This window comes from Anser anser (genome assembly GCF_964211835.1).
Source record: "Anser anser genome assembly, chromosome: 3".
NCBI lineage: Eukaryota > Metazoa > Chordata > Aves > Anseriformes > Anatidae > Anser > Anser anser.
The window spans coordinates 22101301-22128460 of NC_139722.1; the positions used below are offsets into that span (position 1 = coordinate 22101301).

At 38.3% G+C, this 27160-nt stretch overlaps 1 protein-coding gene across 1 annotated transcript in view; it reads left to right on the forward strand.

Annotated features, from left to right (window-relative positions):
* Positions 1 to 27160, forward strand: part of DLGAP2 (DLG associated protein 2) — a 465089-nt gene that overhangs the window by 372823 nt on the left and 65106 nt on the right. Inside the window, exons 6-7 of the mRNA XM_083831130.1 lie at positions 13052 to 13142; positions 15820 to 16031. Of these exons, the coding sequence (XP_083687256.1) occupies positions 13052 to 13142; positions 15820 to 16031 (303 nt within the window). The remainder of the gene's footprint in view (positions 1 to 13051; positions 13143 to 15819; positions 16032 to 27160) is intronic.

Below are 27160 nucleotides of genomic sequence, written 5' to 3' on the forward strand. Positions count from 1 at the left end.
GTATCTGTGTGGAATTCAAACATTCCGTTAAAGTGAAAAAAATCTTGCTTTAGTCTTTGTGCATAAGGCACAGGTAAAAACACAAATAAAACTGGTGTGATATAAATTAGGTTAAGGTCAGTAGGTTTGTTGTCATCTTCAGAGTTCATGTTGCACATCTCAGCAAAATTCATAAATCAAGCTGAAAAAGGGGCAGTTCTCCCAAAGTCTGGGGCTAGAAAAAAAATGTGTCAAATACAACTGTAAATGAGTGATTTTAAAAATGGGTTATGTGGAATCCTGTTTTTGTGTTTCTTTTCTCCAGGTTAAGTAACAAAATAATAGATTTACTGGCTTACTCAATTGCTTTTTCTTGATGATAATTACTCACAAAATATCCTTTTAGTGACTGGGTCATCCAAAATCAAGTTGAACTGAGCCTCTTTTGAGTTCGTATTATAAGCTATCTTTGTTGAAAGTTACACGAGTACCTTGGGAAGAGAGATATCTCAGGTTTGGTACTCAGAATATTTGTGGTCGTGTTCTACACAAACGTTTTCTTTAGCAGTTCCCACTTTCTCCTACATTTAAACTCAAACTGCTGCTTGCTGCCATGTGCCACCCCAAAGTCATGCTAGTGTAGCCATTTATGATGCTGCACAATGATCTGGATCTTGAAGTGGTAAGAGCTTAAAAAAAAGTTCCAAAATAGGTCTTTTCAGATGTTGACATCACTTACATGGCCTAGGTCCAGCACAGTCCCTTGACAAGTGTCATTAGCACATCAGGCTGTACAGAGAACTGCACTGGGAGCAGTACAGGAAGGAAGGAGTAGCTAGGAGGGTAGCTTCTTCAGCTGTCATTGCCATTGGGAAAAAAAAAAAAAAAAGTATATTATACAAATATTCCCTCTGGTGTTTTTAACAAGCACAGCCTGCAAAGCCAAAGTTGTTCCGAGTGTCTTCTCTTTTTATTTCCTTTTAATGAACTCTTTTCCAGAATTTAACTGATTCCCACATTAACGTGGGCAAATCTCCACTCCAGATCTATGTATTTAGAGATTCCTGTGGGCTCTGCAGAAGCCAACAGACACGGACTGTTGTCTACCTCTATGTAGAGCTCTCTCCCCTCTGAGCAATAGGGAACCAATAGTAATGAGTCACACTTGAATGGCCAAATCTTTTCAAATGCACATGCAGCCATCCAGGGTCAATCTCCTTGCTGAAAGAGGAAAAGTTCCTCATTGCAGAGAAAGGAAAATAATTATTTGCAACCCTCATAGCATTTACATGCAAATTGATTCCAATTTAGTCTGACAGCAATGATATTTTTTCATATCCAAGTACAGTTCTCATCTGTGTGAAACAGCCTGCCCTTCCCTGGAAGTTTTTAATCTAACTCAATGAGCTAGAACTGGAAGTGCATCCTGTGCAGAGACTTCCACTTCTGTCTGTGTTACAAAATCAAGAGTATTAAAAAGAAGTTTACATTTTGCTGTCTTTTCTTACCATCCCATACTCATACTTCTACACAGAGAACTCTGGGTCCTCTATATCTCTGTTGGGTGTCTTGCTTTCCTTTTCATCATGTTTCATTGTTTCTTCTTCCCCCATCTTTACACCTCATTTTTTCTTTGTAAACCATTTTTTACTTTTCATGAGCCTTGTCCTTACTTTCAACCTGTATCAGCATCCTCAAGTGAATGTGAAACACTGAGTTCACAAACTATCACTATGCTTTAGGTTAAGCCCAGTGGGGGGCCTAGGGAACAGAAAAGCCCTTTTTTATCTTTTCTTTTTTCTTTTTTCTTTTTTTTTTCAGAATTCTTTGTTTTATCCTTTTGGTGAATTTGGGATAACTGAAATGAATTAGCACGTTTCATCAGCTAGTAGGTTCAAGCAGCTTAAAATCTAGGAGACGTGAATTTAAATTTTTGCTGCTCCAGTGACTTCATCCAGCTTTAACCCTTTTAACAAATTGGATAGTAATCATTCCCCAATTCACAGAGATGCTATAATGGCAATCTGTCAAGACTTAATTGCTCAGTTACTACAGTAAAGAATCCAAACCTGTGTCCAAAGCAGTAATACCAGGAATTATTTATCAGGAATATTCTCACTACAAAATTTTTAAGTAAAATACAAGTTCTGCGGAATCTGAATATGCCATTCGGAAACAGATATCCTTCAGACTGAGTGTCTGGCTTACTCACTAGCCCAAGGTCAGCAACAAATGAAGGGACCCCATTCTGTCAATGTTGTAACTACATGCATTGTTTTGAAACTTCTACTTTGAGGGATGCTGCACTGTCACAATGTAATCATTAAGACCCGAGATATAAGACCCATTATTAGCTCTGCCATGAACTTTTTCTCTGACCCAGGAAATGTAATCTGTTAATCACCATACGTTTTAATTACTCTGTCCGCAAAACTGAGGAAAGATATTTAACTTTTCTTACAGCAGTGAAATAAGCATCAGTAAATAATGTTTGAATGAAAATAATCACTAGGTTCAGAAACTGAGAATGGTAGAGTAACATCTCAGGATCCCTAGCCAGAAAAGTTTACTGCCAAGCTCCAGAATATCTGGAAATGAAAACATTCAAGGGATTATGGAGATGATTGTGTAGCAGCAGATTTCCCTGAGGTGCACAAGTGAACAGATTAACATAAAACCCTTGGGCCTTTGTAGGATCTCTGTGTTTATAGAATTAAAACACTAAAAGGCATTTCCCCTTAGTGATGTCAGCTATATATTTTTAAATTCTTTTTAAAGCAAAATAGTGACGTTGTAGTCCTTCAAAGATCTCCTATATGAATACATGTATATACTCAAGCATTAAAAAAATATGTTTTATGTTTATATATTATCAATGATTACTATATATATAGTTCTTACTCTGCTATGTATTTATATGAAGATTCACTGGATCTGACTCACTTTTCTATCCAGCAGTCTTCTTGTTTTTTCTTTCAACACCTCTATAAAATATTGCTACTTCTGTTTTCTATTGGAGAGTTCAGGAATACAGAGTCCCAAACTTTAAGTGCATGGCAGTGTCTTAGGCCAGTACTTGAAACCGTGTTCTCTGTTTCTGAGCTTCCGTTTTGTCTTCCGTAGTAATTACTGAGCTGCATTTTCCTTAAAACTTTTGAAGAGTGAACAAGGTAAATTTCTTTCTAAGAAGTGAATTTCTACTGGATTCACAGTTGATGAAAACAGGAGATGAGAAAAGAGGTTTTGAAAACGTCTGTGCATTATATGTGCAAGTTATGTCCTAGACTGGAAAGCAGGTATTTCTTTAATCTGTTCAAGCCTGGTCTCTGGCTTTTTTCTTAGGGTTTCTCATGTCCCTGCTCCTCCACAGCCCTCATAGCTGGGGGAGCCCATTGCTTGGGCAGTGTGCTGGTGCAAGTTAGAGGTGTTTCAGCCAGATGGCCATGCTGCTATCCACGCCACCCTGCCATTTGTCTTGTTTCAGAAGAGCTGGTCACCTAGTCCTACAGCGGCCAGTTTTGTAGAACTAAATTGGTAGACATAAATCTGTATGAAGTAGTAATTATTTTTCTGATCTAAAGCTCAGTACCAGACCAGATTTGCTTCGTTCCTTCTACAGTGGAGATGGTGGGAGCTTGCAGAGAGAAGGGAGAGGGGCTGAGTGGGAAGCCCCTTTGGGCTCCAGCTAGTTAAATCAGCTTAGCTGCAATGTGAACCCAGACCAGATGCCTAGCAAGCCAGTCAGTTCAAGAGCAGAGAGCAGCCGTTTCGTAACTGTACACTGATAGCATTTATTAAACTTTTGTGAATGATTAGCAAATTTTTACCCGTGGGCCTTCAATTTCTGTTTTGAATGTAGACAAATGCATTTCTGAGCATTTCTGTCATTTCACTCCACAGGCATAATAGCCCATGGAGATCACACATGCATTATAAGCATACTTTTTAATAGCTTTACGTACAGTGACTGCTACCGCTTTCCGTAACATTGTGATTTTAATATAAAATATGTAACAAAAAAGATAAATGAGTTTTCAGATCTATTTTATCTTCATTGGTTGTTTTGGCTAATTAAGTTCAACAGATATACACTACAATGACTGATAAATTTTACCTTGACATGAGTATTAGTGAGGATCAAAGATTTTCAACAGGAAAAAAAATGGGTATGAGCTAGATAGCTGTACAAAACTTATGAATACAAGAGTGTCGCTTACAGTTTCCAGGACTGAAAAACCTGTGAATGCTAGTTAAGGAAAACTAATTCCTACAATAACACCAAAAGACAGGCAAGAGCATAGCAGTCACCATCACTGAAGTTCTGGAGCACAATGCTACGTGTCCCTGATTAATATTCCTCCCTCAGCCATTCAACAGCCTGTGAAGCAGCAAGCAATCAAGGTAAACATACCACAAGGTACAGTGAATGAGTCAGCACTGAAAAAGAAAATAGCATGTTGTTCTAAAAATGGCTTCAGCCCACTCCTGTCTTCCTAGTGCATTTAAGTACTAGCGTCATCCGTTACAGCACTGGCACTGCTAAGCATGTGGGTAATAATGTCAGCTGTGTACTCTACAGAATGAAAGAAAAGCACAAGAGTTGGTCTCCTAAAAAAAAAAAAAAAAGAAAGAAAAAGCAGTTTCAACAAGGTTTTTTGCTGGTTTAAGTTGTGCCTACATGGAGAAGAGTTTTGAGGAAAACTAATGGAGTAATTGGCATTAAACCCTCAGATGCATTTTTCCAGGAACTCTTCTGGGGAGAGGACGTAGTCCCACAAACTAGACTCTTGCCCCAGAGAGGCATGCAGCTGATCTGCACTCTCAGCCTGGTTTGCAAGGATGGATTTGAGCCCAATGCACCTTTCTCAGCACTTCATCTTTGTGAAACTAGGTTATATCTGTTAGCTTGACATAACACCCATATACGAACTACAGAAACAGCATCCCATACTCTACCAGGCAGTGCTAGCAGAGTTCTGATACTAGTGTCCAAGCCACTTTCACCCGCACTACCTACACGATGATTTATGACCAACCTCCACTCCCAAATTAACTGGGTTGCCTCCACAGCAGGAAAAGCATGTATAGATTGCAGGGCGGTCTGCATCCTAAGTCAGCATGGCAATGTGCTGAACTGCTTTCACTTCTGCAGCCCATTACAGTCCCACAAGGATGCCTCAGCTAGCCCTGTGCCCTCCCAAAGCCCCCAAAAGAGCATGTGCCAGAGAGGGCTGTGTAGCCCGGACACTAAGGGCAGGGGTGGCACAGCTCATGCCCTGTGGCAGTGTTTGTGTCCACCTGCAACAGCTGGTGCAGCACCTGGGGCCATTCTGCACAGGTCAGTAAGGGTCTCATCTTCCCATGCAGTGCACTGAGCTCATCTGTTCGTAGCTGCTCCCTCTACGCATCGTATCTCTGAAACATTGCACTTACGTTTTTAACAATATTAAATAAAAGATTTTTACATAAAGTTGATGCTTGCCTGGATTTACAGAATGCTGAAGGTTTTGTATTTCACAAGGATCAGAATACTTCATAAGTACACCTTCCAAGGGGAAATAAATAAATAAATAAATAAATAAATAAATAAATAAATAAATAAAGGTGTAAATTCTGACCAAACTGTTGTCTCAGATTACTGGTGCCTTGAATTACTGCAGTAACCAGTGATATCAGCAGTGCACTTGCCTCCATGTCCCTTTCTAGAAAGCTCATATTGGCTTAAATAAATTGCTGAAGCTTCTTTTTCCAAAGAGGAATAGAAAGATCTCAGAGTTAGTATTTTCTTAAAGCAGCCAAAATAAGTCCCTATTACAGTAGAAACATCAAACCTAGGAGTAGAAAAGCGAGGCCATGATCTCACTGCCCTTTAATCAGGGGGAATTGTCCTCCTTTAAAATGTTAGTACTGTGTGTTGCCAAATTGTTTTTCAACATTAACCTCAGCAAAGCTGAAGGCTGACCTTTGCGGTTGTTACTCAAAGGTGTCCTTGGGTCTGAAGAAATTTTCAGCTAGAGGTAACTTAATATTTTATACACCTGGGCCAGTCACATCTGTCAAACGAGACTGCCAGGATTGCAGGCTTGGGGCTGTAATGACCGCACACTCTCCTATGTAGCTGGAGTGCTGCCTTGGGCACACCTGGCTCCTCTCCTGAGCAGCCAATGCCATTTTTCCTGCAAGAAGGTGACTGTAGAAAAATGGTGAAGTAGTCATTGATCATTTGATTATTTTTTTATTATTATTATTTTTTGTCCATCTTACGGTGTTGTACTTAAAGGTTGTGGGTTTTTACGTGGAGTGGCTTGTTTAAATGGCTGAATGTCTACATGGACAAGGTCCCTGGTACTTCTGGCAGGGGAACTGATCTTTTCAAAAGTGTACAGATAATTAAGCATTACATAGTAGCTAGACAAGACAAAACTACCCATTTCACTTTGTAAGCTAAATAATTGGAGTCATTTGGAGCTTACTGTTCAAAACAATCACTTAATAGAGAAAAAAAATGGATAAAAAGCAAATATATATTTTGTATAGTCTTCAATATTATTCTAAAGACATTTAAAGACTGTTTTTTCACTATTAGCGTTATAATAAATAGAGAAAGAAGTGGCATCATTTCTTGCTTAGATTAAAGAAGTCACTGTTAACTACAGGTCTTCTTTTATGTCAGGCCCGGGGATGCTGGCTTTTAAGCTCTTCTTGCATGTCTAGCTTTATAGTTGGTCTACAAAGTAGGAGTCTTCACTATATCTGTCATCTCTGTGTTTTTGGAGATGTTGTGTGTTTTAAGTATGTGGGGAGCACCTCTCCTTTCCTTCCTTTAAGGTCTTTTTTGTCTCTCACTCCACACTTCAGTGACCATAAATGGTCTTTGGGGCCTTGCCTGTGGGTAACGAAAAGGTAACAACTCTGAATTTCCCTTTGCATTTACACTGTTAAAAGCAAAGATGTTTCCAGAGGAACCTATAGGTGGTTTTGGCTGATACTTCATGCGGTGTAGAGACTCTGCATTGAATAGACTGATCATGATGCTTTATCTTCTTATTTCTGAATGTGACAAGAAAAGGATATAGCAGGAGGAGGATGAACCTCATGCACTCTGGAAGTCTTGTCTCCCCAAATTCATCAGTCATGAAAAACAGGCTGTATTCTGCAAACGCACTTAGGTCAATTGGATTTTTCTAGAGTGAATGTTCTTCAAGAAGAAATTGACTGTATTGCTCGTTAAAGCCCCAGAATTCTTCTTTTGCATCAGTGCATGTGTAGCCAAATCTGTTGTGTGGGTTTCCAAGTCAGCAGAAAATCAGGCCTATCTGTTTTCCCAAAGCCCATTAGCTGCAGTGGAAGTTCTTCATAGCTGCATCTGAGGGCCCTTCCAGGACTTTGGTTTAAACAGTAGCTAAGAGGTAGCTTCCCAACAATAAACTGTTTTTCTCACTTCTTCTGTCTTGGATTAATAGGGAAGATACAACAGAAATCCCACAAATTAGGTTTTATCATATTTGAAAATCTTCCACCCTGTATGCATTTTTTCCCCATGCACATCAACCCAGTTTGGACTCCACACAGTCCAGAAAAAGGGAAGAGACAGAATTTCACATGACAGAAGAAATGCCCTGCAGCTCTTCACAGAAGGTTAGTTTCCACTCAGGTTTTCTTTAGCTCTGCTTAATGTCTGATTAAATTGCAGCAACAAAATAGAAGACCTTTTCCTTCCTCTTCCTGGAGACTGTGATCTTAGAAGCACATGGAGAGCAAATAATATGTAACCAGCTCATAATTCTGCAGCACCATATTTTTATTACCTAGCTGAAATACTTTATCATTCCTATACCCTCATGAATACTCATGGTCATGAGTTTACTTTATTAATTGCCATAAACTCATCTTAGAGCTTTCTCTTTTTTCTGTAATTTTTATTCACTGTGCTGTGCAGATAGCTGAGCTCCACCCACTCTGCAAAAGTATTACGGCTAGCTCAGTCTACTTTTTCCAAAAATATCCATCAGGAAAACTTGTAGTTAGCTTCAGTTGCTGACACTGTGGTCCCCTGGAACTTCTCTACTGCCTTGCTAGCAGGCATATGCCTGGCTCCCTTTCACCTGCAGTGAGTGAGGAGCTTCATTCCAGTTTAGTTATGTAGCACTTTGATGCTTGGTTTTGCTGGCTTTAGCAGGATTTGCATTGTAGCTCAATTAATTCAATTCTTAGAGAAAGATGTGAAGGAAAAGGCAGCAATAACTGGCCCAACAAGGCAAAGAGATAGGAAAACAAACTCTGGGTGCATGACTATGGCAAATTAATTGGCAGCAATGCTGTATTTTGTGGAAGCGTGATAAGTTCCAAGTTTCAGTCTTTGGTGCTTCTGTGGCTTCTGCATTTTTAAAATACTCGCTACCTTAGACTACATCCATACTAGCAAACTGAATAGTGTAAGGAAAGATTCCTTGGCACTGCAGCCTGATCTTCTATACTGTTGTGTTGCTCAACCTGTCTCAGGCACTGTTTTGATCCAAGCCATCCATTATTTCCTTAAACAGATCCTTGGTACAGTTCAGGACTTACCGCAGGTCAGGGACCATTCCTGGTAGTCACGCTTCTTTGGAGGCAGATTACACAATAGTGTGGATGTGGGATATTGCAGCCCTGTTGGCCTCCAGGCTACAAGTGGGTCTTCATTTACTAATGAACACACAACCCTAAAGTAATCATCACGCCATTTTTATCCTTCTCGGTCTCTCTAGTACTGATGATTCTGCAGCACCACAGCAAGTTGTAGCAAATCACTGGTTCAGCTGAAAATGTTATCTTTACTTATCTTTATTATTGTTGTTAGGGTTATTTTCCAGCCAGCACTCTAAGTCACTACAGTTATTAGGGTTGCTGGGAAAGCTGAATATTGTTTAAGGAAAACCTGCCCCACTTATGTTGATGGTAGTGTATTTTTAAAGCAGCTTAGGCTGACCATGAAGCAGCATCCCAAGACACTTACCAAAGGAAATACACGGTTGTCCAGAACCTAGGTGTCTTGGTTGAATCCCTACAATTTTTGTATCTTGTATTGACAGGCTGTATCTACATTCTCATTTAAGCACAGGCCAAGCCCTCCCTTCAGTCCAGGCTTATCTCACCTACGCTCTCAGTGAGCCCCAAGCTTAGCAGTGAAAAATCACTTATAGTGGGGACAAGCCCACCACTGACATCTGACTGCACCTTGCTTAACCACCTCAGCATGGTGGGGAGTCCAGTGGGTCCCAGAGGGACCCAACAACAGAGCATAGGTTTTGCAGGTGGCTGAACAGCTGGGCTCTTTGTGGGTAGTACAAGCACAGGTGGGCATTTGCCCCACATTCCTCCAAACAATATAACATTGCCAGACAGTCCTCACAACACTGTTTACAGCTTTCAACCATCCTTGGATTACAATTCGCAGAGAAATATTTAGGAAACATAGTGTTGGTTCATTTTTTTCGAGTTCATCACTGTTGAGATAAGTATTATTTTAATAAAAAGAACACTGTTCTGAAGAAAATACAAAAGTGGTGATTAAACAATCCTGACTGCACTGGACTTAAGTCTTCTCACCACGAATCATTTAGTGGAACCTTTCTTGGGACTACACATGAAAAAATAAAATCAGCCAGTAAAGAATGCTGGTACTGCTTTGCCTATTTGAACAGCTTCCAGCTGGAGTATTGTGCTTGCAGTTTGTGATCTGCATGGGTATCCATCCATTCCCAGATCCCAGATTCCTGAATTCATGCTGTTGTTTTCAACCATTGTAAAGCCTATGTTGTTTGGTATCTACGTGATATTCTTCCTCTTCCTGTGGTACTGTGGCAATTCATATCAAAGTCTGGAGAGATTTGCTGGCAAGACAAAGACGTCTCTTGCCTTCTCAGATTAGCTCTTGCTTTGATGGGTGGTGTTGACTAACCTGTGGGGAATGCTGAAAGAACTTACCGTGCGTCTGAGTTGTCAAGGAGTTCAGGGAGTAGGGGATGGCATGTGAAAATTAAAGCTAATTAAGAGAACTGGCATTGTTATTGGTGAGGAGGAGTCCCTGACATATTTTGTAGAGATTTTTGAATGGGTTCATTGTATAATTCATAGTTTGAACAATGAATCAGTACATTAAAAAAAAAAAAAGGAAAACTAGGAAAACTAGATAAAATTGTGCACAGAGAAAGCTGTTGAGATGAAACAAGGCTTTATTTCAGACAGCATGCTCTTCTATCCTGTAAAAAGCCAATAGGTTTTAACATCCACAGCCAGTAAATAATGGAATGCCATTAATGTTGTTAACTTCAGAAGAAAATTATAGTACAATTGGTCAGCATAGCCTCTTCAGCAAAATTTTTGAAAACATGGGAGATCCAGCTCCTAACTCCCATTATAATATCAAGGAAACTTTCTACCATGCTTAAACCATGTCTGCCTTGCAAGATCGTCATCTATTTTCACCTATTTACAGCTGTGCCTAGAGACTGTTCTAAGCTACTCAAAGAAGACCTGACTTAAGAGAAAATCTCCTACCTATATTTCAGATTTGGTTCTTCTTTTTTTGGGTCACCTTCTTGACCAGGCAGAGAAAGCATAAAAATATAACAACTATGTATCTACCATGTAGGGTTTCAAGTCTTATCCTTCTTATTATCATTTATAGTCTGATTTCACGCACAGGCAGCTTCTGCTTCTGTGAAATTTATATTGCTAAAATAAGATTTAGGTCAAAATGAATATTTTGGTGCATTTTACATCTGCATGCTAATTAAATTTCACAGGACTCCTCTGAGGAAGGTAATCCTCATTTTAACCTTTTAGAATGAGAAATACGAAGAAGTGATAACTCCCTCAGCTGAAACCATATATCTACAAGTGTTTCATTTTAGATAGTAAAATGATATGCCATATTTTAAGCAGATCAGCAGTTAATGGTGGAACACCTTTAAAACTCGTGGATTTGGGAGCAAATGCCACTGAAGTGGGTGGAACAACAGAAGCAGATCTATTTTGAAATGTCAGTGGCAGTTGCTGATTTGACTTCTTTAGCTAAATCCTAAATTGAAACTCGAATTAAAAATAGTCAAATTCCAGATGAATGAATAATTCATTGATTCTTCCAGTTTTGACATCAGTATTTTTTAGATACAAAGTTGGATATTCACACTGCTAACAGGAGTGCATGAATGGGAGCCTGGATTGCCTGTATCAGATTAGATATAAGGAAAGACTGTCCTACCATGAGCATGGTCAAACACTGGAACAAGTTGTCTGCAGAAGTTTTGGAGTCTCCATTCTCAGAGACATTCAAAACCCAGCTGGACGTGGTCCTGGGTAACATGATGTATGACCCTGCCTTGAGCTGGAGGCTGGATTAGAGACCTCTGAGGTCCCTTCCGGTCTCAGCAATTCCATGATTACAAGATTTTTCCAGATACTTGGTAAATTCATCCTTGTTTTCCACAGAAACATGCTTCTGCTTACATATGCAGAATTTGTGCAATTTGAGAATCAGGAAACAGATCTACTGTGGAATTCCAATCCAATGTCCAAAGCCAGGCTTTCTTCTGCCCTCTTCTTCTGACAGGTCTAATATATGTAAAACCAACATGAAGGACTTCTGACAAAACACAAGGGTAGTGGCTTTTCTTCTATTAGAGGGAAATATGAGAAATCGTAGTCTAGAATCTCACAGTTAAGCAATGAATTGAGTTTCTTCCTGAGCGTGCATCAGTTCAAACCTACATCTTCCCAATTCTCCAAAGAGCATTCTGAGCAGAAGATTATAAGGCAGTCTGGAGTGAGCACTTATTTCTTTGTTACGATTCTGTACAGTTTTTATCTAAAGACCCTTGCACATAAAATTCATGTGAGTGTTTAGCCCAGGGACTATAACTAAGCTCCCTTTTACTAGGCAAGAGCCTGGATCATGAGGCTGCAACACACCCTTTCTTGTATACAAAGTCTTCTTCTAAGCAGCCCTCCCCAGGCAATCTGTGAGCATTTCATGAAAAGGGGATGGTTTACAAATAGAGGTCAAGAGCATGTCAGTTTATCTATCAGCCCTAAGTCTTCTACTTCCTAAGCACTCCAGCCATTATTAATTAAGGAAATAGTTTGGTTTCTTTTGGATGCTATTTTGAAGGAGCTAACTCTCCTAGATACCTTTTATGGCAAATTTAGGCTCCTAGCTAAGGTTCTGGAGTTCACTCCCAGGATCAGCTGCATAAAACATAGTGAGGTAAGTTTTAACTACCAGGTGCTGTAATATCACTGGCCCTAGGTAACTAACCAAAAATATCACAGTGAATCAGCAGCAGAACAATTAAGAAGTCCTACATTTCCCGAACCTCCTTGTGCTCCTCACAGCAACAGTGCATAAAATTTATGAAAGAGACTCATCATTTTCCACAGTAGTTATAACCAAATCAACAGCCGGTGACAAAATTAAATGAAAAGATCTAGACCTTGTCAGCTCGTTGTTCTTACAAAAGGAAATTCATATGGTAATATGCAGTCTAACTCCTCTGTGGATAAAAACTGCATATACAAGGATTCATGTTAACATCCAGAACAGGAGGAAGGCTTTTTAGACATTATAAATATCAGCACTCATTGCTATATGCAAGTAGATAATTAGGGTAATTATTCCCAATTAGCAGCTGCAAACCCTGCAGATGGGAATTTCAGGGACTGGTAACTATTGTAAGAAAGTATTTCTGCAAGCTGTAAAGCACTTTTCATGTTTTGAAAAATATACATGTAATGACCCTCGCACTCACCGTAAAACACTTTTGTTAACACTTCAATATAAAGAAAGAACTTTCCCACATTATTATAACACTTCAGCTTTTCTTTAAAGCTATGCTGGGCTCTGAAATGGCCTGGATTTTTCCAAGTATTAAACCAATCATTTAAAGTGAATGATGAACCAGTGCTGGCCAAACTAGGACTCAAATTTTGCTTCTGTTCTCAGACCATGAGGAAAAACAATGTCAAGGGCCTTTTCATTGGCTTCTGAAGACAGCAGAAGGACTCCAGATGTTTTCGTAGGCTCTATATGAACCCTGAAAGAATGTATTGTGAAACTTCCTTGCCAGGCTCCAGAACCATTACCCCTGTGTTCATTGGGTTCTGCTCCTTTGAATGGCTCAAGGGTAAAAAGTATACATATTTTAATTGTAAATAATGTTTCTTTCTCAATCATAAAGGCTTCTAAGACAGTCAACCAGTTAGACAGTCAACTCTGGTTGGAAAAGAATTCTTGGTGCATTTGTGCATACAGTGAGTACATCACAAGCACAAATGGAGCAAGGATTTTTCAGTTCTTAGGTTTCTTCTGAATTCATTTAAGTTATGAATTCAGAAAGTTAAAGAAGTGTAATCAACAAAAACAGGCACATAATTGTAAGATTTGTTCTCATAAAGCTCTATCACAGTAAAGAAACTTATTTTTTAAATACTTTAATGTGAAAAATCATTCATCCCTATCTTTTAAAATAAGATTTCAATGTCAAGCAGCAAATAATCTGTGTTTATTCATTTAAATCCAATCCTTATCTAGTTATTTGAATGTGGAATTTCAGACAAAAACGTTGAGAAACTAATCATTTTTTGCATGAGTAACTAAAAAGTTGCTGATTTGTCTTTTTAAACTTTCTATTTAAATATCTTTGAGCTAAAATGAAAGAGAAAAAATTCAAGCCAAAATAATTATTCTATTAAAAAAATATGTTTTTTTAAAAGAAAGTATTGAGATTAAACATAATAATTCAGCTTTAATACAGAAAATTGCACAGTATAGCTCACTCATCTAGCTGTCCATAAAAACTTTTCCAGCATTGGGATCTTGGTTTTAACTTTGCTGATACTGAGGTAATAAAGAAGAATTAAAAGCGAGAGCATGTTTGTATGATATCAATTAATTTTTCTTAATATAGTACTCTAATTCAGATTTTTACAGTTACCAGTATTGCTGGTTGTGAACAACAAAGCTTAATAAAATATATTTATTTTATATATTTTAGGAGTCTAGCTACTACAACAATTGTTACATGTAAATATCTCTTAGGTCTCCCAGAATCCCCAAAATCCTTCCTCTGACATGAATTTCATATATATTAGGTTTTAGAATAACAGTTAGGATGATGTATCATATTTACAGGTTTCAAGTTTGGGAAAATTTCTCATGTTTCCCTTCCAATCACCATCCAAAGCTGAATAGTATTTAAGGTTTGTTTCCTTGCATGATCTACACTGTATTTCATTTAAATACATGCTCCATCTTGTTATTTCATGTAAGAACATAACTCATAATATTTCTGTGTGATATTTCTCTCCAACAGTTTTCTGATCTTTGTGATCTGTTTCATCTCTACTAATCTGACAGTATCTTCAGTCCCTCTTCTCTCCCGAGCTTGTTTCTTTAATATCTCTATCTTTACTTGTTCACCCTCTTTAAAAATTTCATTTTTCCCTTTGAGTCTCTTTTTGGGGCTCAAACCACCAGTTCTGTTCATGTGGTGTTTGGCTAATTCATGTATCTTGAAAGGGCTGTAAGGATGGCAGGGAGATCATGTTAGTTCTTTAAATCTGATTTCCAGTGCTGCTGAAATCAATGGGAACATTTACTTTAGCTCCACAGTGAGCTCTCTCTGTAGGTCTCCAACTTATTTGACTTGAAAATCTTTATTTGGCAACCTGCTCTGCAGAAACTCCTAATATATGTTTAACTTGAAGATCTGTTTTGTCGTATTGGTAAATAATGCCATTGTACGGTGTAATATATATGAAGTCATTATTCTGATAAAGTATTTGATGCTGCCAAGTGCATCAACCCTGGTCTACCAAAGTGTTCGGTTGCATCCTTCTTTTTAACCATGAGTCATTATAATGGATTTGAGCGAGTTGCTTGTATCGTTTAAGTTAAGTAAATGCTTAAATTACTGGATTAGGACCAGAGGAGTCAGCATCTTGAAAGATTAAACAAAAAGCAAAGACTATGCAATATTGACAGAGACAGACTTGCTGAGTTTATCCATAACTCTTTAAACAAGGCTAATTTCACTGGGGATTGGAAATTCTACTCCTGTTCAATTCATTGCCACTACAGACATATATACACCTACCAGATATGGATTATCTGACCACCAGCTTTACTATTTGAAAAACCACCTCAACTGTATGAAAGCAGCCTCAGCCTCAGGTTCAATGTATTAATAATTAACAGACTACATTCCTGATATGTCACAGTCTCTATGAAGTATTTTGCAGTTGCTAAATAAGAACTAAATAAGAAAAAAGACAGATTGCCACATTTGCCTTTTTTTTTTCTGGAAGTTTGCCCTAAATCACAGTCCTGAACATTTATGCAAAAATCATGGCTTAGCTTAATTTAAATGCTTCATCCTGAAAATCTGACAAAGCCCCATATTAGGAGAATGGACAAAATACTATAAAGCATTCAGCTTTCAGTTTTATGTCTGAGACACGTGATCAATCTAATGTTTATCAGATGAAAATCTGCGTGCAAACTTTTAAGAGGTTAAGATTTCCTGCATTTTACAGCATGTGTGCAAATAGATATTGTGGCTGAGCTTACAAACAATGACTCGCTTGTCTCCTAGGTCCTAACATTTATAGATTGAACATTTCCCATCTTGAAATTGGACTTAAGTACCAAATCTCCTGTGGGCGTTAGAATTTCTTTCTAGGTGATTTATTTCTGAAGAATAAAAAAATCACAATTTGTCAGTGTAAAATGAAAAATTGAAAGCATATTTAAATATATGAAAAAATGCACATTTTGCCTATGTGTTTGGTGATCTCTATTAGGTACCTCAGGATGAATGGGGAGGATACCCTGCCAGTGGGAAAGATGAAGAGATACCCTGCAGAAGAATGAGAAGTGGGAGCTATATTAAGGCCATGGGAGATGAAGAAAGTGGAGACTCTGATACTAGCCCCAAGACATCACCAAAATTAGCAGTTCGACCCGAGTCATTATTAAAATCCATTGGACAAAGACCACTGGGAGATCATCAAAAGTGAGTTTTATTATACCATGTTATAAACCTTTCTGAAAATTGCTATGACTTTGGCCATTTTTCTTTGTGTCTTATTGGCAGTGGTCAGTATCCATGAGAGAAGATAGTAGGGAAAAAGCTAACTATGTCTTACTTCATTTTAAATTAACTTAATTAGTGGTTTAATTCTCTTGATTAGTGGATGAAAAACTGCTGTCTTCCCCCATTCATGTAACAATCATGCTATTTAAGAAAGAGTTTATTATGTCTACTAAAGGAAATATATCCGTCTTTACATTAAATCTTTAGAATTCTGAATATTCTTTAGTAGGATTATTTTATTATAATTCTTTGTTATTTTATGGCTTTCTCTGAAATAGAAAGTACACTATTCTATAATAGCTATAATAACAAACAGATAATTGTAGATATACTTGGCATCTTACGTCCTATTTATCCATACAGTACTTTCAATGTGTATCAGCTATACTGTATCATATGCATTTGGCACATTGGGTGGGGGGGTGATTCTTTTTTTTTTTTTTTTGCATTCATTCTACCTGCAATACAACCTATTAAATAACTAATGCAAATTTTAAGACTATAGGAAAATGTGTAGTTTTATATGTTTTCCAATAGATCTTTGTTTTTCTCTTTTCAACCTTTCAGTATATCATTTTTGTAAGTAAGCTGTAAGTGTACTTAAGAAGACAATTCAAAGGTAGTAGCCACATTTCAAATCTGCTTCCATTAATGTGATTGGGTGTTTTTCACAACTTAGGAAATTGATCTTTTTGCCTGGAAGAAATACATAAAATGAAGAAATTAAGAGTGAAACCTTTGATTGTTGTTTATTGTTCTGTTGATAATACCATGCATAGTATACCATAGTGACTCATCCTTTCATAAAATAAAATGAAACGAAACAGAATCCTCAGGCAAAAAATCCCCCTGGCTTAATTAAATTGAATTATTTAGCTTGCAATCTAGAAGAAAAGTACCAACTTTCACTGTGGAAGAGAACACTTAGCAACTATATTGTTTTGTGTAGCTTGCTTATGCAACTCTGTAGGCTCCATTCAGATGCATAAAGAAAGACATTCGTACTGTGAGATGGTGTAAGATTTCTGAGACATCACGAAACAAGACTGCTCTTGATAAAATCCAGTCAGGATAGCACCTCAAAAGGTGCCAGAGGCCTGCATTGAGGCAACTGAACCAAATTCTGAATCTGAAGGATTTGCTGAAATATTAGTTCCAAAGATGAAGCATGGCCTATACCATGAGTACTGCTGTCAGACCTTTACCTGGCTGATTTCCAAAGATCAGAAGACGAGCTTTTAAAAGCAGTGGTTGGAATCAATACTGAAATCTGTGATACCCTCAGTCATTGTATCTGGGTTGAATTTGGTGTTTGAGGCACACTGGACGTATTGACTGGTTCAGTCAGGGTTTATGAAAGTCTCTGGGAATCTAAGAGGATGGTTTATTTTCAGTTTGTGAGTATATGCCAGTGGGACAGCAGAGGTCTTCCTGTATGAGGAGCCCACATTTTTCAGCAATGGCAAAGGCATATTTCATCAATACATTGGTCCTCAGTTTTCTAAGTGACTGTGAAAGCTGTGGGTCCTGCAAAAGGGCAGATATCCCTGTGGGATAAGGGAGAGTGATCTAATGTCTGCAGCCTGCTAAGAGTGATCCTTCTGAAGGCAATGGGGAAAAAGGAGGTAGTCAACTTTCTCAGACTTTCACATATCAACCAGTTGCATTTCTGCTAGTAAATTAAAGAGTGCCAGAGCAGAGGCCTGAGCACAGAAACCTGACCACATAGGCTGACTGGGTTTTGGTGTGGTCCCTTGGCAGACTTGTCATCTGGGCCTCTGGGCACTGTCCCAACCACTGCCTGGGCAATGCCTGGCTAGTGGTGTAGGCCAGGGATCATTCGCAGAAGGCAGCTTGGATGCAGCCAGCCTGTTTTGGAGAGAGCATGATTAAGAGCATGGTCATGGCTGGACAACACCAGCTGGCTTCAAGGCCAGAGGACAGGCACTGGCACTGGTTAATGTATTTAACAGATGTGGCCACTGAGTCAGAGGAGAATAGCAAGTACCCCACCAGTTAGATCCCAAAGTGTCAGGGAACACTAATGTTATCTAGTGACTAATGTGAAAGCCAAGCATCCATCTAATCTTAGCTTTGTGTTCTTGGGTCTGCCTTACTGTGTGCTTTCCAAGCATTGACAAAATAATCCTTGTGCTGCTTTAGAGTTGACACGTGTGTATCAGTGGTACTGCATGGTGATATAGGTTATCATGTCAACAGGTTTAACTTTTAGAGGTGATAAGGCAACAGGATCTGCTAGACTGGTGGGTGGGCAGATGGTTTGTCAGCGAGCAGGTTGATTATGGAATCCAGCTCCAGAAGAACTGGAGACACGGGTATGCTGTCAGGGATGGAGGCATTTGGGAGATTGTACACAATCTCAGAAGATGGTTCATTCAGAAACCTTGCTAGCTAGCACCACATCCATGAGCTTTTTCACTAGGAACACAAGCTAAAAGCTTTGCTCAGAGACAGTTCAAACTTTCCAAGTTTTTGTTTAAACCAAATAAAATATTTTCCTATTCCATTCCTTGTTTTGGTCTATGGAAGGGCCCTCCTCCAGGCTAAGGTAGGTAAAAGCACAAACTTTTCAGTGAGCAGCAGGTATTGGCACCTACCCTACACCCGCACAGCCCAAGAACAGATCCAGGTCTCAAGACATATATATTTTAAAAAGTAATGTTTGAAAAGGAAAGTGTTTTTTTTTTTTTTTTTCTGATCCATTAAATTCTGAAGTCAGAGGTCAATGTCAAATGGTGTGCCTTCTGTCATTTTTCCATGTTACAAATATACCACTCAAAATATAGTTGATTAAAAACCCAGTGCATTGCTGTTGTGGTGTAGTGGGGTTGACAGCTGTGCCTGTTCCTGGTCCCAAAATATTTAATGGCATATTTACCACTAACCGCAGTAGGAAAAGGACACTTGTTGTGATGCTGTTATATACTACTAGGGGATCTGTGGAGAAATTTATCATAAACACTGCACTAGTAATAACTGAGCATCCAGCCTGTTGCTGACATACCTTTAAATCCTTAAACTGAGGGACAGTACCTTGAATCTGCCAGCCTGCCATAGACATTTTTTCAAGTGAACTTCAGACAAAAATGTGACAATTATTCTGGTTCTTGTATGTCTGCCTTGCAAAAACCTGCAAATTCCAGAAGCCCTTAACATTATGGAGCTCTTTGGGCAAGCAGACAGACAGAAAATTTCTTGTCTCACAGAAATACAAAGTGCTGATGCTAAGCCCGGGTTTTCACCACAAGCCATCTCCTTCCAGTCCTTCTGTGTCTCACTGTGGTTACCTGTTAAGTCTGAAAGATTGCTATAAAGGGTATATCAAGGGGTGATGGTTATGGAGCCTTCCTTCCTCCTCCCACATGGCTCAGTAATCTCCCTTGCATGCTGAGTGCCCTTTGTACTGCTGATCATGCTGCCGAGCCAGAAGCCAAGATTTTGAACAGCATTCCTGCATGTATAGCAGGACTGAAGAGCATTTCTGGCATGTATTATGAGAAATTACATAATTCGAGATGTCAGCTGCGTTAGCTGGCTTTTTAGCTTGTTTACTAGGGTGGAGGGAGCTAATGCACAGAAATAAAATGGGGCTTTTAGTCTCAAGCAAGTCCTTTGCTTGGGTGGACAGGATAGCTCAGAACCGGGGTCTGACAGAGCACCAGCAAACCTGTAATATGAATACTGATAGTTTCAGTGGTATAAAAAGATGCATTTGCTGCAATAGGCGGGCTTCATAAGAATGTGCCTAGTTTTCTGTCACTATCCTGAACAGGATAAAATGGAAACTAGAAAAGTTTTCACTTAACCTTCAACAGAACTTTGATATACATGCATGTTTCTCCTCCGAGCTTTATCAGGTATCTTTTCAAGGAATTTTCACTGATTTAATTTCTGCTTCTATTTTGACAAAAGTAAGCCCCTATTTTTTTGGTTCATGTTGCTCGAAGATTTAGCAAACTGAACATTAAAAAATCATAAAAAATAAAAATGCATGTTTGTATGAGTAAATAATTTTGTTTAACAACATACAAATAGGTAAATGTGATTTAACAGAAGCATTAAAATTCTGAGATCTTATCTTTAAGAACACTTGGAAAGGAAAATATTTCCCATGTAAAGTGGGAATTAAAAAGAAATCCAGGGCCTGCCCACCGGTGTTTTATGCAGATGGCAGTTGCAGGGCACGTACTCAAACACTGCCATCTGATCCCCACCTCCGTCACACTGTTGGCAAAGCCAGCGTGATCCCTGGCCCACTTGCAGTCTAGGCCACCTGGCTCTCTGCTAGGTAGAACCCAGGCACGTTTCAGGGACTAACCCTGTTGGATCCAGCCACCCTCTCTACTGGATAAGAAACTTTAACCGTACAGATAAGTTAGCCGAAGGGGCAGAGAATGGAGCTAGGCTGTTTCTGAGCAAAAATATAGTCTAAGTGACTTAAATTTTGCCAGAATTTTCAAAAATTAAATGCATCTGGATATCTATAGATTACTCACTGAAGATAAATGCATTTCAACTCTTTCTTTGTGAATATTGTTTCAAAAGAATTAGTATGTCACACTATTTGCTACTATAACATCAAGTCAAAGGCCAGTGTAATTTATTATTATTATGAAATTGCATTTGAGTGAAATATAATACAATAAGGCTTGCTGTGCTGGAGACAAGACACATACTTGAATCTGCTTCCTTTCCAACTTTTCCCTTTCTTGGAATAGTGCCAGCAGTCCCATTTATCGTGGAAATTATCTAGACTCACATTTGTCACAGGGAAAAATATTAAACTTTTTGTTTGTTTGTTTGTTGGTTGGTTGTTTTGTTTGTTTGTTTTTTGTTTGTTTGTTTGTTTTATGATTAGGCATACAAAATCTTTTGGATGTCAGTTTTGGTATCCTGTGAACAAATATAGGTGTTTTAGAGGTAAAATGCAAGCCTTTTGGTTCCATTGTTTTTTGCTGTGCTGTGATGCTACTGGGGATGGAGTTAAACTGTGATGGTAGGTAGTTTGCAGAAAATAGCTTGTAGAAGGTACAACATACCCATGTTGCTAGGTATTTTCATTTATAATAAAGGTCAAAACAGATGAGCAGTTGATAGAATGGTAGCTGAAACAAAGGGAATATCCTAAACAAATTTTGAAGAGAGACTGACCTACGTGATTTGTAACCTAGTAAATGTCATTTTCCTGTATTTCTGACTAAAACAAGCAAAGCTGAGAGATAGAAGCGTCAGACACACTGAGATCTGGAAAGGAAAGCTGAAAAGAAAACAAGACTTTTGGTCTATGTGATTAAAAAAAAAAAAAACAGAAAAAAAAAACTGTGACTGAAGGAAATGTTCCAGTTATTTGATGCTTCTAATATTCAGGAAAAGAGGACTTAATATACTGATTATGTAAACGAACAGGATAGCACTGTAGAAATAGCAAGTTCCATTTTCAGTATCTCCTTTTTGAAGTGTTGTGAAAGACTCTGAAAACTGTCTAACCATTTAGTCAAAAGGGATAACAATAGCATTTAGCCCAAAGTTAACATGCTCTGTTTGAAGATCATACAGGTATCACTCATGCAAATGTATAATTGTGCTGTGCTGAAGTTTTCCATTATGCTTTGAAGTGACTCTTGGGAAACTGGATGCTGCATACATAAAGGTGAAATAGATTAAACTACAATAAAATAAAAACAGTGACAGCAATGTGTACTTTTGTTCCATGATCCTCTAATGGCAGACATTATTGTGGCAGCTGGTAGTCCTGATACCTTAAGATGATGGGTGAGCAGACAGAAAGGCATGTAAACAGATAGGTACTATAAAGATGTAGTGTTTCAGTGAGGAAGGAAATCTGCCATAGCACAAATTATTTGGTAGACAACCACGGTACAATATCAGTGGTGCTTTATTTTCTCTTGGCTATATTCTCCGTCTATTCTCCTCTGCAATCTTTTGGCCATTTATGGAAGTGAGTGTCTCATAAATCGCGTTTATGAAGAAATCATGCTTACAGAGAAAACAACATTGTTCCACTCAAATGTATCGGATGTTATTAAAGTTCACAGCACACTGGAAGACTACTATGCATGTCTACATTTCAGCCACTTCACAGTCAGATACCTCAATGCAAAACAACTTTATTCAGTAATTTAAGCTGATATGCCTAAATCTAACCTGAAATGGTTGACCCACAAGTGTTCAAGGGGCTCAAGGTTGAACCTAATTAAAGCAGTGGTCTGAGTTAAAAAAAAAAAAAAAAAAAAAAACACTTTCCCTGCCCTTCCCTTTTTCAGAGTGAGAGATTGCATCTCTCTGTGGTCATAATGATTTATGCTGACTTAAAGAATATCTGGACTATGACGCAAGGCAGGTCCATACGTTCTGTTCTGCAGACTCTATTTTGGCAACAAAAATATTGTCAAAGTAAAGAGAAAGGGGGTTAAACTGCAACAAGATCTGACAGCGCTTATCTGCCAGAGCCCTTGGCTCAGCAGGAAACATGGAACACCTCTAGGACATGTGGGAAATCTCTGTTAAAAAAGAAATATAAAAGTCATACCACTTGTAACCACTTGTGCTAACTACAGCACACATACAACGTAAGAAAGTGAAAGCAAAAGAAGTTTGGAAGCTCTGCATTAGACCAAGCCTCTGTCCTTTCATGTCTCTTTGCCCACGACAGTGCCAATGCCATGCCCTCCAGTGATGGACAGATTTGTGAGGGTTTCTCCTAGAGAAATATTGTTTGGTAGGTGCACAGAGAGGAGTCTTGATATTGCAGCCTGTGGATAAGTGTGCACATGTGGCGAAGTTGGGGTGCTGCAAAAATCTTCACAGATTGAGAGTTTTAGCACAGCTTCCTTGCTAGAAAAACATCATATTTCTATGGCATCCATTGCTGCAAACCACTGCTGCAAGCCTCTTTCTTTTAATTTTTAAAGGTAAACTTCATTTTACCCTTAAATCCTCTTCTGCATTTTAAAGTAGGAATGGCTTAGAAGCTGTTCCTGAGGTATGTTTTGAAAAGAAGAGATGAGAAAAATCACTAGAAAAGTAATCCTCATCTTTTATATGCTTTTTATTTATCTTTGTGTTTTTCCTCAATCTTCTGACTCTAAAAAGCCTCATTACACACTTCATTAGCAGCTTTCTGAGGCCCTGTAGTGTAGTAGCATCTACTCAGAGTCTCTGAGGGGTGAAATTGGAGATTTACTGAGGAGAGTTTGAGGCCTAACTACAAAGCCTTATCAACTAATAATGCAATCAGTGGGCCACTGGCACAGCGACAGTGTTCTCTGCCACAGTCAATAAGATCTGGGTTAGATTAGTCCACAGGGTTAAGAGGGAATGCTGATGAAGGGCAACTAGTCATCTGGCTACCTAGGAGGCATCTTTTATGGGGTCAGAAGAAGGTCCCTACCCTTTCTTCCTCTGCAGAATAATAGGAAATTCTCTTAAGCAGTGTAAGACACCTTGTTCTCTTAGAAGTAGCACAGTTGCCTTTCACCAGTGTCTGCTTGAAACCCAGGAAGTAATTGAACCAGATCTCCTGCCTTATTGTAGCGGATACCAGCTTTATGTTGTAGGGCTGAAACCTATTACCCTGGATTAGGGACAGAAAGGGGATTCGAAGGGTCTGAACAAAGTGCTGAGTATTCTCAAGAATAAATCAGGCTTTTGTCAGAAGGATGCAATTATGTGATGGATTGTGATGAAAATACAGTAAGATTCGGGTCAGTCTCACAAGCATAAGTACTCAGACCCAAAAGAAAATATGTTTCTGGTTTTTCATTTTGTTTTGTTTTTATAGGAGGGTGCTTATCCATTCCTGCTTCCAACAAATATGTTACTTTTATTTTCATTTGTAAAAAATGATTCAAGAACAGCTTTTTTCATTTGTATAGTTTTTAGTAAAAATAAATTATAAAATGTGTGTGTAGAAACACTCCAGGTAAGGATTTAAAAAATAAGGTTCTTTTTTGTTAAAAAGCAGAAATTATATATATTTCCATTTCTCCCAATTCTCTGTTTTTTATTGTTGTTTTGTTTTGTTTTGTTTCAGAAATTATGTAGTCTCATTAATATCCTAAACATCAGCATGAGAAAGTCACTTATTTGCTTAAGGCCTATTGGCTTCAATGGACTTACATGTGTGCTTAACTTAAGCTCATGCTCAGATGCTTTACTGAGTCCTGATAGTCTGTAGTTGGCATTTGTTTTGCCTAATTATGATTTCATGCATGTGTACACATATGTGTACAAAAAGCAAATAAAAAAAAATAAACAAAGTGAAATAGCTTCCTGAAAGAAAAAAAAAAAATCATGAATATTTCATTCCATAATGGGATTTAGGAACACACATCCAACATTTAAGTTCTGCTTACATCCTCAGACCCCTTTACTAAACTGCTACATGATGCTTTAAATGCCTTTAAGTTTTCATTGTAGCATCTGCCTGAGTTTTGTTGTTGCTGACCAGTTTGCTGCCTAATCCCTAGGGCAAGCTCAAAATAGGATGCTGGGACAAGACTTGTAGGATTAGGTATATGTGCACATCAGTCACCTCTTATAAACAATAGCTTTGAGTTTAGATTTCCACATCAGACTTTTTTTATTACATCCACATGTTGTGAGTTTTGGAGTACAGGTTTGATCGAGCCCACATCCTCTGAATCTTTGCAAAGAGTGAGAAAACTATCAGACTTTTTAATAGTACTGAATGATTTCCTCTCATTCTGTTCTGGTTCATATTGTACAAAATCCCTAAATACTTAGTGGGTTCTCTCCTTCCAGTGATTAGTGGACATTTCATAAGGAGGGAAACAGCAGTCTCCACCTCTTTCCTACCATGTTCTTGTAATAAATCAAATGTTCGATATCTTTCAGACACCTTTTTAAAAAAGGCTATGGGTCAATGATGAAATATATAGGCCTCTTAAAAATTTAGTTTGGCCCAAATTCTCATATCTATCACTGATCAAAAAGGAGGCTGTTGTATGGCAGAGATTAGAAAAGAAATTCTGCACTAAATTCTCCAGATTTATGTGTACTTTCAATTTTTCAGAGAACCAGACTAACTGTGCTATTCCAAAGGGAGAATCAGACTTAATGTCTATACTCCGAGTTCTCCAATGGACTGCATACAGGCACATCTGTGCCCTCATGCAGAGCTCTATTGACTTCAGCAGGGATCCGCAGAGACACAGTATGACTCACAGCTGCTATACAATGGCACTGCTAGCTAAGCTTAATCATTAGATTCTGGTCGATGAGTTATTTCGTGTACCTACAAAGAGATAGTTAAGATAGATCCGGATAGAGAAATGAATATCCATTGAAATGCAAATCTCTTGATAAAATAGGTTTTGATAACTTATGTTACCTTGCTAATCCTAATGCACCTGCCTTTTCAGTGCCCAAGATGAATTCTTTTTACAAATTTTATCTTTTTGTCCCAGAATGATACTTCTGAATTGAAGGTACTGATTTAAACAGAGGCGATTGTACCTTCTTTAATGTTCCCATTCATTCTTAGATTTTTTGACAAATGCAGGAATAATCATGCAAATATAAAGATGTGATTCTAGAATATTACGATTCCAGAAATTAATTCGACAGAAAATGGATTTTCTTTATATCCAATGCTCTCTTAATAAACCTGATGATAAGTCCTTTCAGAGTGAGAAAGCGACTTTCTTGCTGCAACTTTTAGGGGCCCTGGAAGATGTTAATTCACCTTTGGTACCTCCTTGACACGGGGTTAACTGGTAGCTGAATATTTGGCAGAAAATAGGTGTTCTGGGGAGTGATCACTGTTTTGAATGTATGTGAGCATATCAAGTAGTGGTCGTGGCAAGTTTACCACATTTGCTGCATTGTTGACATCATGTTCATACTTTTGTAAAAAAAAGTTATTAGGTTTATGACAAAGTATACGATACCAATCACTCAATAGAAAATAATATACAGGCAAACAAAACACGAGAAATAGGGTGACAGAGATCTCTTTCTAATTGGTTTGCTTTCACTGTCAAGTGCTGCTACCCAGGAATCTGAATTTGCTGGGAGAAGTTGGGGAGTCTGTTACTTTTGCTTGGACTCTAGCGTAGCTATGAGGTGTAGGACCACATCAGCCACTAAATCAGGAAGTTCAGGGTGTCCTAAAAGGTAAAACATGTTGTTTTACTATTATATGTGCCTTTTAACCAAATAACCAAAATATGCATCTTCTGCAGAACATCCAGTTGTTATCTAAGTCACAGCACACTACTGTGTGCTGTAGTTCCAGTTTACAGTAATGTTAGTCATAGAGTGATGACACAGGCTTCAGGAAACAAGCCGCCAACTGTCCTGGGTGTTCATCAGCATCTGAACTCAGTGATGACAAAGCATAGGCTCAGCGCTACACAAAGTAACTAAGTGAGTTCTGCAAAGTACTGTGGTAAAGACCACAGAGGGAACGCCTGAAATCCCCCAGCACTACATGCTGAAGTTGTTCAGCTGCTGTTCAGCTGCTTCAGACGCATGCGGTGTGTATTTGTAGCATTATTGACAAGAACGAAAGTTCCTTGAGCGATGGATAATGATATTTGAAGGCAACTTTCTGTAACTTTTGAATGAATAACATTTTGATTCTGGATCGTGGTTATAGCACAATCATAATTTTTACTATGGATTGAGATATTTATCCTAGAGGATTAATTTGAGTGTATATCTTAGAAATGAAAACTAATCATTTCTTTTTATCAGGAAAGAGTTCAAAGTATTAATTGAATGGATGTGAAATTGCTTTTACAGCCTAATATGTGTAACATTTATTTTGCTACAGTCCTTTGAATAAATTTCCCTCCTCTGATAAGTGAAAAATTATTTAACTATCAGGTAATGTCCAAACTCATCCATCAAAACTCAGATGTTTAGCAGTACCATGGTATATTGGGCTTCTTCCTTTAATAAATTATTTCTGTAGAAATTGTTGGTTGTATTTAATGATAGCAATACCTCAGAAGGAACCCATATCTCCATAATGAAATGCT